An 11,550-nucleotide genomic window follows, 5' to 3' on the forward strand; every position below is an offset into this window, starting at 1 on the left:
AGTCTAGGATTATTAAAATTTAAAATTATATGTACACAAAGAAGGCTAACATTTTGTATAGGTGGGAGATTAATCCCGCAGCTTACCTACAATAAGAAAAAATTGCGTATAAATATTATAATCCACCATGGGCACTCTCTATCTCCGGCCACATGAACACTGTGCAATTATTAAAACATGGTGGGTGCTGATATCATTTCCCATCTAATATTTATATATATTTTAAGGAGACTGATAGTCCCACTACCGTGTTTTGGCAATGACACATGCATCTTGTCTTTTATTACTAACAAGCTCTCAAAGCTATTACAATTCCTGAAAGGGAAGTCATATATCCGCCCCTTTTGATTACTAGGGCAACCCAATGCCAGTGTACGTGGCAATCAGGCCCATTGAATTCTTTTGACGTCAAGTACATCAGTCCCACTTTAGTCATTGATAAAATAGCTCTTTGTGTCCTTAGTAATCAAAAGGGGCGGATATATCACTTCCCTTCCCAAAAAGCTCCTAGCAGCCTATTGAAATGGAAAAGACAATATGATTTTGCCTCATTATCAAGATATGGTAGTGCAAATATCAGTCACCTTTTTTTTTTTTTTTTTAGAGTTGAATAGAAAGTCAAACCCCATTTCATAATGTTAGGATTTTATATTGGGTTAAGATCCAAAACTTCCCAGAACTTTTGGTTGGCGAGGTGGATATCAATTAGTGAAAAGGCGGGTGAGTGGATATCAATTTCAATTGTTTTTGAAAAATATGGATTGCCACGTGTTAGAAAGGACATCCTTGTTTCTTTGAGATTTTATATGGTGTAAGGCCTTACAACAATACGGTAGGGGTACCGCCCTTGATATTTGGTCCAACAGCAGCTCACTTTTTGAGGAGCTGCTGTTGGATCAAATGTCAAGGGTGGTACTTCCACCGTACAAAAGCCTTATTGTCATAAGGCCTTACACCATATAATTTCTCCGTTTCTTAAGTCCCTAACTCTCTAACTTTTGTTTGATGAGGTAGGCTTAGTGGTTGCAAGAAGGGTATATCCGTACTCTTCTCTTCCCCTGGGACAACCAACCACATCCAGTGTACTTCTAATAGGAGTGCAACTTGGGTCCGGTTGGGTTGGGTTGGGTTGAGGCCAACCCCAACCCGACCTGAGGAACCATTTACTCAACTTGAACCCGACTTACCCGAGTTCAACCCAACCCAACCTAACCCAAGCTTTTTAGCTTAAAACCAAATTGGGTTTTTTTTTTTTTTTTTGCAAAAATAGACTCCAACTATGAACTGTTTGCAAGAAGAGTCTCATTACTTGCTAATTTGCAAATCAAGTCATGTCATTTGGCAATATTTTGCAAATCAGGTCACGTGGAAAACCCTTCACAGAATACACGGTGGTGGTATTTTTAATTCTAAGATAGATAAGAATACCCTTTATTTGTTAAAAGTAAGAAAAAAAACCTCTTTGTATAGTTTTGGTACTGTGATAATGAGAAATTATATAATGTGCGGCCGTTCAAACACGTATATTTTAAAATACGGTACGGCCCATTCCCATTCCGTAGGTTGATTCAAATCATCCATTGGTTGGGCTACAATGTAAATTGGTTGTGCCCCAAAAATCATTTTCATAGGATGATCTTAACCGTCCGATCTATAGAGGGATTGAACATTATGGAAACTTCCATAAATCGGAGGGTTATGATGATCATCCTATGGAAATGATTTTTGGGGCACAACTTATTTACACTTTGGACGATTTGGATCATCCTATGGAGTGGGTCGTACTGTACTTTTTGATGTACCGTTCTTGGAAACTCATATATCTTGAAATGAAATGATCCGAGCTGTTCAACCATTTGTGCTAACTACATAGAAACGTGATTTGTGTTTAATTTAGACGGTAAATCAGGTGGGCGAATAGAAGGCGACTCACATGGTCATGTTCATAGGCCAAATGGACAAAGCATTAGACCCTACTAAAATCAAGGGTTTAGGATCGTCAAATAAATAAATAAAACAAATAAAACCAAAAGCCTCTACTTACCTATCTACGGGCAAATCTAGAAATCAAGATTGGTGTGACCTTGCTCAAATGACTAAGCGCTTTCCTTCTCTGTCTTCGCGTCTCCAAGTCTTAGTATTTGGTAAATCAAATAGATTTAAAATTATACAGTGGAGAGTCGAGCTTGCACCTGCAACTCAAAAATAGAGTGGGTCCCACATTATTTGAGTGATCCAAAGTTCCAAACCATTCAGCTGTTGAGCCCTGTTGCAGATAGGGTGTTGCTGGAAAATATTCTTTATAGAATGATCTAACCCTCCGATTTGTTTTAAATGGACGGCATAATGTAGAAACCTCTACAGATTGGAGGGCAACTAAATACTGCCAGGTAATGATCTAAATGGACATGGCAACTAAATACTGCCAGGTAATTAAAAAAATTGTCCTTTAATTTGACCAGTTCGAGGCGACACTGAAAAAAAAAAAAAAAAAATTCATGTGTCTTCTAAAGCTAAATTCACGTGGTTAAGGTAAATTCAAGTGGTTTAGCTCATCTAAAGCCCAATTCACGTGATTTAGGTCAAAAATATCTCCATTATAAATCCTACTTCAAATCCATTGATATAGGAGAGAAATATAAGGTGTGTTGTATCTCTTGTAGTTGACACAGGCCATTAAAGGAGAGCTAGCCATGGAAGTGCAACAAGTTCTTCACATGAACGGGGGAGTTGGAGATACCAGCTATGCTAATAATTCATTAGTGCAGGTCTCTCTCTCTCTCTCTCTCTCTCTCTCTCTCTCTCTCTCTCTCTCTCTCTCTCTCTCCAATCCAATGGTCTTCTAGATGATTTGATTAGGATATTTTTTCTATGGGAAGTGATATATCCGCCCCTAGATCACCTGGTACAACCAGCAGCAGTGTATCAACTGCAGAGGGGTTGATGTACAGAAAGATTCAATGGGGTTGATTGCCACGTACACTTCTGTTGGGTGTCCCAAGTAATCGAAAGGGGCGGCGGGTGTCCATCGTAGGCATCTGGGAAACTGACTTCATAGCCGGGGAGGCATCAACACCCCTCCCACATGAAGTACATCAGCCCATCTGCAGCCATTGATACATTGCTGCTTGTACTACCAACTGATCAAAGTGGCAGATATATCACTTCCTTTTTTATTTTATTTTGTTATAGAGTACGTTAGGGTGTGTTTGGCAAGGCTTCTCATTTCATCTGATTTTATTGGACAAAAATGGGTAGATGATGAACCGCGGAATCGACTCACTCCACAAAATCTCATGCTTATACGCATGAAAATAAGAATCGGAAGAAACGGGCCTAGTGGGCTGTGCATACCCAAGGAGATTTTCTCCTTTTTCTTTGCTTTGTGCATTCTCTGCACCTACAAAAACACAAAACCATTCTGGAGATGGTTGCCGAACACGCCCTTAATAAACAAAGAGACACGATATGGGAAATGATAAATTTGCCCCTTTTTTACATGGGACAGCCACCTGCAGTGTACATGGCAATCAGGCCAGTTGAACACTTTCCTACATAGTAAACCAGTCTCTCTGCAGTCATAGATACACCGTAGGTGGCTGTCCCAAGTAAAAAAAAGAAGGAGCGGATTTATCACTTCCCTACAAGAAAACTGGGTTTTACCTGCGGTCTTGACCTTTGTAAAGTAACAAAAAATGCCAGTATATTTCGGAAGAAACAAAGACACTATAAGTGAAATGACAAATTCGTCCCTTTTTTAACATGGGACAGCCACCAGCAGTGTCCGTGGCAATTAGGCCCTCTACGGTCATAGATACATTGCAGGTGGCAGTCCCAAGTTAAAAAAAAGGACCGGATATATATCCCTATAAGAAAATTGGGCTTTACCTACGGTCTTGACCTCCGGTAAAAGTAATAAAAACTGCCGGTATAACCTATACAGGCTGTCATGCCCCAGGTGGTGCCTATCATTTTTAACTCTTGTTTTGATGGGGTTGGTCCCTCGATCTCCACACATAAGGTGTGACCCGCCATTTTACACCATGATTTGATCGGTTGGGGCCCATTATATATATATAGGAAATGGTTTGTGAGCAGCTCAGATAAGCTTATCTGAGCAGAGCTCACAAACCATAGGGGGGGCACATTTTGGGGGTGATCCTAAGCATACATTTGGAAGGCCCCATGGTTCATGAGCTCTGTTCACATAAGCTTATCTGAGTAGCTGCTCACAAACCACTTCCTCATGTGTGTGTGTGTGTGCGCGCGTGTATATATCCAAAAATAGCATGGTCCAAGAATGCTAGTCTCTCTCTCTATTCATTCCAATGGCCTTCTACATGATGTGATTCTAATATTTTTTTTTTCTCTTTTCTTATAGAGAAATATAATAAGCAAAGGAATGCCGATGCTAGAAGATGCAATACTGGATCTTTATTGCACATCCTTCCCTGAGAAGTTGAGCATAGCAGACTTGGGTTGTTCTTCGGGACCCAACACCCTCTTTGTGATATCTCATATTATAGATACTATCAAGAAGAAATGCCACCAGCTGAACATTCCATTGCCAGAATTCCAAATGTTCTTGAATGACCTTTTAGGGAATGATTTTAACAACCTTTTTAGTTATCTACCAGATTTCTATGAGAAGCTTAAGGAAGAGAAGCATGTCAGTTTGGAGCAGTGTTTCGTGGCAGGAGTGGCTGGTTCCTTTCATGGGAGGCTTTTCCCAAGCAAAAGTCTACATTTTATTCATTCTGCTAATAGTCTCCATTGGCTCTGTCAGGTCAGCACTTTCGCCCATCAGCACTCACTTTCGCCCATCAGCACTCAGTTGTCATTTGGCTACAAATTTAGGTATTGTTTGAATCAGATTTTGAGAGCCGACTGTGAGTCCCAAACAGATTATTGGACTCAAGATAGCATTCAATTTTTAGTCTAATAATCAGTTTTGGACTCACAATCGGTTCTCAAGATCCTAAACAAACAGTGACTATATATAATTTTGAGTCCAATAGACACACAATTGGTTCTTAATTTTGAGTGACCGTTCAAGGTATATATATATATATATACGTGGCGAGATATAGTGGCCGTTCAGGGTAAGAAAAGGGTTCCAACGCAGATAGCTTAGCTGCGCTTGAGTGCAGGAAACAAGAATGGGACTAGGCCTGTAAATGGACATTCGAAAATCCGATTACCGTCCACATCCGAATCCGTTTAAAGCGAATATTATACGAATCTGTTTCAAGCCGATATTATCCGAATCCGTTTATGAGATATCCGGCTCTTAGCGGATACGAATTTGGTAAATGGTACATCCGATCCGTTTAACATCCGAATCCAAGAAGTACATCCGTTTATCCCGAATATCCGGATCCGGATCCGTATATCCGAATCCGTATCCGCATCTGTATCCGAATATCCTGAATATCCGTACGCGTATATGTAGACACCTCATTTTGACCGGAGCCTAAATATCAAATTCGAATAAAATTCCGAAGTTGAATTGAAACCTCGAAATTGAAATTCTCGAAGTAAACCCAAATGAGGAGAAAACCCGAATTTGTACCAGTTTATTACGCATGTTAGTATGTGCAAATCATCCGAGAAGTTGTTAGTAACCCCAGGAAGGTCCTCGCAAAATCTTGTAGGAATTAGACGAAATTTGACAAATAAGACGAACCAAGTGAGTGAGAATATTATTTTCCTAATGAAAAGAGGGGTGAGTTATCCATCTTGGAGTTATCCAAAGGATGAAAAGGGCATAACACACTATCTCTAATAGCACATAGGGGAGTGGTTTATCCTAAATGGAGGTTGTCCCAGATAAAAAAGGGGTCGAATATATCATTTCTATTTTTTTTCTTGCCCAAGCCACCCCTTGGTTGTGAAAAAGTAGTCTCAAGTCTCAACTCTCAAATACACTAGCAGGGGCTGTCCAAGTAAGAAGAAAGGGTGGGCAAATATAATGCCCTTCATATGCCACCGATTAGGGTGCTCAAAGAGGGGGGTTCTTTTTTTTTTTGGGGAAGAAAGAACAGAAACAGGCGAGAAATGAGAGCAAAGGGAGAGAGGGTATGAAGAGATTTGGGTCTTCTTCTCAGATCAACTCGAGCTCCGGCCCCACCATCATCTCCACCTTCTTTTCCACCATCATTTTCCCCTAATTTCCTTCGTTGCTAAACCCTTTTATTCCTCACATCATCATATCCCCATTATCTTCCTTGTTGTGAGCTTTAATCCCAAACCTCGCCACCATCACTCCAATCAAATCCGGCAAAGACCCCATTTCTCCGGTATCTCCATCATCTTCCACCTTCGTCAAGATCAAAACCCTCGTCGGATTTCATCTCCGATTGCTTAATCTCCATTACTACTACCATCAAACCCTACTTCTACTCCTCTTTGAAAACCACCTCTATTCCTGCTACCATTTCCTCCACCATCAGCTCTCTCCATTCTCATCTTCTAACTTCATCTCCACCATCAGACCTTAGATCTAGGGCATTTTGGGTCGAATCTACTTACTATCAACCTAGATCCGAAAGTTGTTGGAGTGGAGCTTGGTCATCTTCTTCGTTGATCTCATCAAAACCAAGATCTGTTCTCCAATCGGCTCCCTCTTGTTAATTTCAAGTATTCAGGTAATACTCTTAACTCTTTCTGTGTTGGTGAAATGTTTGAGCAATAAGTATTCGGATACGAATTCGGACATTCGGATATGATTTATTCGAATTCGGATATGAATTCAGACATTCGGATATGAATTCGTATTCGGATTTGAATCCGGATAATATCCGAATTCGAATAATATCCGTTGGATGCGAATTCGGTAACAAATAATAATTATCCATCGAATTCGGATACGGATACGGATACTGAATATTGTAAACGAATTCGAATTCGGATATAGCAATATCTAATTCGAATTCGATCCGTTTACACCCCTAAATGGGACCTCATTGTTGGGGTGATCCTAAGCATTCATTTGAAGGGCCCCATCATGGATGGGGTGTGTACCAAAAATCAGCTTCATTGGATCATCATAGGGTGTCCATTTGTGGGGGTGAAAATAGACAGATACTGTTTGTCCACTAATCTGCCCTTTTTTTTCACCCCACAAATGAACACCATAAGGTGATCCAATGGAGCTGATTTTTGGTGGACACCCTATCCATGAAAGGGCCTTCCAAATGAATGATATGGATCCCCCCAACAATGTGGGCCCACCCTGTTTTTGAACTCGAGCGCAGAAACCCTTTGTTAGGATGATCCAAAGCATTCATTTGAAAGGCCCTTACATAGATGGGGTATGTACCAAAAATTAGCTCCATAGGATCATCCTAACCCATCCATTTGTGGAGGTCAAAATGGACAGACTCTGTTTGTCCACAAATCTGCCCATTTTTTCCCTTCACTTTTGGAGGGGTTAGGATGATTCAATAGACCTGATTTTTGGTACACACCCTATCTATGATGGGGTCTTGCAAATGAATGGTTTGGATCAGCACAAAAAATGTGAGACCCATGTGATTTGGCACTCGAGTGCACCTAAGCTTAGGTGCGCTCGAGCGCACAATCATTTACCTTATATGTGTGTGTGTGTGTGTGTGTGTGTGTGTGTGTGAGAGAGAGAGAGAGAGAGAGAGAGAGAGAGAGAGAGAAAAGTGTTTCAAGTCTGTCGATTAGAGATCATTCTCTAGTCCTGCGACCAAAAACACTTGGGTCTCACATTTTTTGTGGTGATCTAAAGCATTCATTTGATAGGTCCCATCATAGATAGGGTGTCCACAAAAAATCAGCTTCATAGGATCATCTTAACCCTTCCATTTGTGGAGCTAAAAAATGGACAGACTTGTGCCGATTTATAGCCGTCCATTTTAGGCTCCACAAATCACAGGGTTGGGATGATCCTATGGAGCTGATTTTTTGTGGACACCCTCTCTATGTCAGGGCCCATCAAATGAATGCTTTGCATAACCCAAATAAGGTGGGACCCATGTTTTTTGCTCGCCGGACTAGAGAATGATCTCTAGTCGGCAGACTAGAAACACTTTCATCTCTCTCTCTCTCTCTCTCTCTCTCTCTCTCTCTCTCTCTCTATATATATATATATATATATATATATATATATATATATATATATATATATGAGAAAAGTGTAGCTACACATACGTGTAGCTAACTTAGCTACACCGAAGGCTTAAAATACAGTGGGCCCCACATTTTTTGGGTGATGCAAACCATTCATTTGATGTGCCCTAAAAACCTTCACAAATCTGTCCATTTTTTCCTCCACAATTTGAAGGGCTGGGATCATCCAATGGAGCTGATTTTTTGGGCACACCCTATCAATGTGAGGGCCTATATATGAAATGAATGGTATGCATCACCCAAACAATGTGGGCCCACTGTATTTTAAGTCGTCGGTGTAGCTAACTTAGCTACACGTATGTGTAGCTTCACTTAACTCTAGACCTAGCAAACGGGTGGGCCGGGCCGGGTCAACGCGTGAGTGATGCGGGTGCGGGTCACACGGGTCGGGTCAGGAAATGACCCGCATTTTTTAGGGTCAGGATTTAGGCGACCCACGAGGCCCGTGGGTGGGTCGGGTCAACCCGCAAATTCAAACAGTCGTTTATTTTGGGAAATGTTATCACTGGATTTTGATGAGGGCAGTATGGCCGGCACCGTGGGATGATCCAAACCGTCCATTAGATGGCCCACAGCCTAAATAGGTTGTGCCCCAAACATCATTTCAATAGGTTGATCCAAACCCTCCGACCTATAGAGGGTTAGGATCAAGTGATCAACCCTCTAACATTCACATAGAACGCTTGGGATCAACCTATGGTGCTAGCAACAACCTATTTATATTCTATGGTGCCAGTCATAACTTATTCAGGCATCAATCCCTTAAAAAATAGATTAGCATGACAAAATCAGCATCCTTTGCATTAGAAAAAAAAGTCATCTAACTAGATTAGCATGACAAAATCACCACCCTTAAAAAAGCCAAATGACCCGCAGGTTGACCCGACCCGACTCGTGTTTTTGCGGGTTGGGTCACCCGCGGGTCAGTTTTTACGGGTCACTAAAACTTAGACCCGTGCCCGCAAATTTGCGGGTGGGTCGGGTCCACCCACGGGCACGGGTCGCATTTGCCAAGTCTACTTAACTCTCTCTCTCTCTCTCTCTCTCTCTCTCTCTCTATATATATATATATATATATATATATATATATATATATATATATATATATATGAGAAAACGGTTCCTACACATATGTGTAGAGAGTTCTCTACACACTAGCTTAAAATACAGTGGGGGCCCACATTATTTGGGTGATCCAAGCCATCCATTTTAAAGGCCCTCACATAGATAGGGCGTCTACAAAAAATCAGATCCATAGGATCATCCCAACCCTACGATTTGTGGAGGTAAAATGGATGTCTTTAAACCTTCACAAATTAGTTCATTTTTTGCCTCCAAAGTTCGAATGGTTAGGATGATCCTATGGATCTGATTTTTTGTGGACACCCTATCTATGTGAGGGCCTTAAAAATGAATGGTTTGGATCACCCAAATAATGTGGCCCCCAATGTATTTTCAGCTAGTGTGTAGATAACTTATCTACACATATGTGTAGGAAATATATATATATATATATATATAGAGAGAGAGAGAGAGAGAGAGAGAGAGAGAGAGAAAAAAGTGTTTCTAAGCACGTGCTTAGGGAGCTCCCTAAGAACAAGTGGCTTAAAAAGCCACCGATTGGTCGCTTTTTGTGGACCCTGTAGAGGTGGAGCCGCCATACGAACCAATCGGTGGCTTTTTAAGCTACTTGTGCTTAGAGAGCTCCCTAAGCACGTGCTTAGAAACACTTTTCTCATATATATATACAGAGAGAGAGAGAGAGAGGTGTAGCTACACCGACAGCTTAAAATACAGTGGGCCCACATTGTTTGGGTGATCCAAACCATTCATCTGATAGACCCTCACATTGATAGGCTGTGCCAAAAAATTCAGCTCCATAGGATCATCCCAACCCTTCAAACTGTGGAGGAAAAAATTGACATATTTGTGAAGGTTTTTACACGTCCATTTTTTCCTCCACAAATCGTAGGGTTGGGATGATCCTATGGAGCTGATTTTTTGGGCACACCCTATCTATGTGAGGGCCCATCAAATGAATGGTTTGCATCGCCCAAACAATGTGGGGTCCACTGTATTTTAAGGCGTCGGTGTAGCTAAGTTAGCTACACGTATGTGTAGCTACACTTTTGTCATATATATATATATATATATATATATATATATATATATATATATATATACACACTACATGTTGTGTCTTAAAGTAAATCCTAATTGAAGCATGAAAGTATGCCAGGTTCCTCAAGGGCTTCAAAACGAAATGGGCATCTCATTAAACAAGGGAAAAATTTACATAGGGAAGACAAGCCCTCCCAGCGTGTTCAAAGCATACTTAGCGCAATTTCAGAGAGATTTCTATTTGTTCCTAAAGTCACGTTCCGAAGAAGTAATTGGTGGAGGGCGAATGGTCCTTACACTTTGTACCGGAAGAAGCTCGGATCCATCTATTAAAGAATGTTTTTTCCACTGGGAACTGTTGGCTCAAACTCTCAATGACATGGTCTCACAGGTAGGGAAACATCACATTGTAACCTTTCAAAGCCCGCATTCTCCCCTCCCCACTCCCCCGCTCTCCCCCCCGCCCCCTCCCCCCTCTTTTTTCAAAAACAGTTTACAGTTTCTTATGTTATTGGTTTTTATGCTTTAATGATAAGTTTGTCCAATTTAGGGAGTGATTGAACAGGATAAAGTGGATTCATTTAATCTACCCTTCTATGCTCCTTCAATTCAAGAACTAGAGGCTATTGTTAACAGAGAAGGATCCTTTAGTCTTGATCGACATGAAGTAATTGAAATTGTGAACTTCACAAGTGGGCAGAACGTTGCAAAGTTGATAAGAGCTATTACAGAATCTATGCTAGCTGATCAGTTTGGAGCCGGGATACTGGATGACCTGTTCCGAAGATATGAACATAATGTTGATGTGTATCTATCAAATGAGAAAGCAATCATTATCAATTTGGTTCTTTCTATGACTAGAAAAGAATGAAAATCAACATATAACAAATGATATGTAATAGTTCTGTATTTTGAAGCTTTGTATCCTGCTTCCATATTTCAATAGCATTTTATGCTTCGTGGCTAGTATTCTAGAAAGATGTTTTAGCATTCTATTAGGACGTACACTTAGAATCAGATCTTGGGCGATTAACTTTGACAAAACATGTGATATTTTAATTTGGGAAGTGATATATATATATATATATATATATATATATATCCGCCCCTTTTGATTACTTGGGACACCCAGCAGCAGTGTACGCGGCAATCAGCCCCATTGAATCCTTCTGGCATGAAGTACATCAGCCCCTCTATAGTCATTGATACTCTTTTGCCGGGTGTCCCAAGTAATAAAAAATAAGGGGTGGATTTATCACTTCCCTTTTGCAA

General features: G+C 40.7%; 1 protein-coding gene across 1 annotated transcript; it reads left to right on the forward strand.

Annotated features, from left to right (window-relative positions):
- Positions 1 to 2,610: 2,610 nt before the first annotated feature.
- LOC143857909 (putative jasmonic acid carboxyl methyltransferase 1) lies at positions 2,611 to 11,256 on the forward strand. Its single transcript, XM_077368441.1, has 4 exons — positions 2,611 to 2,768; positions 4,382 to 4,786; positions 10,397 to 10,669; positions 10,829 to 11,256. The coding sequence occupies exons 1-4, from the start codon at positions 2,694 to 2,696 to the stop codon at positions 11,147 to 11,149; spliced, it is 1,074 nt and encodes a 357-aa protein (XP_077224556.1). The 5' UTR covers positions 2,611 to 2,693; the 3' UTR covers positions 11,150 to 11,256.
- The last annotated feature ends 294 nt before the right edge of the window (positions 11,257 to 11,550 follow it).

Source organism: Tasmannia lanceolata, unplaced genomic scaffold (genome assembly GCF_043159265.1).
Source record: "Tasmannia lanceolata isolate RefF3 unplaced genomic scaffold, GAP_Taslan_0.1 ptg000025l, whole genome shotgun sequence".
NCBI classification, from domain to species: domain Eukaryota; kingdom Viridiplantae; phylum Streptophyta; class Magnoliopsida; order Canellales; family Winteraceae; genus Tasmannia; species Tasmannia lanceolata.

Excerpts from the sequence above, each read along its gene's own strand:
- LOC143857909 (XM_077368441.1), top strand. The coding sequence starts at position 2,694 with ATGGAAGTGCAACAAGTTCTTCACATGAACGGGGGAGTTGGAGATACC. Across the intron at positions 4,787-10,396 it reads GTCTCCATTGGCTCTGTCAG|GTTCCTCAAGGGCTTCAAAA; the intron begins GTCAGCACTTTC and ends AAAGTATGCCAG. Across the intron at positions 10,670-10,828 it reads TCAATGACATGGTCTCACAG|GGAGTGATTGAACAGGATAA; the intron begins GTAGGGAAACAT and ends TGTCCAATTTAG.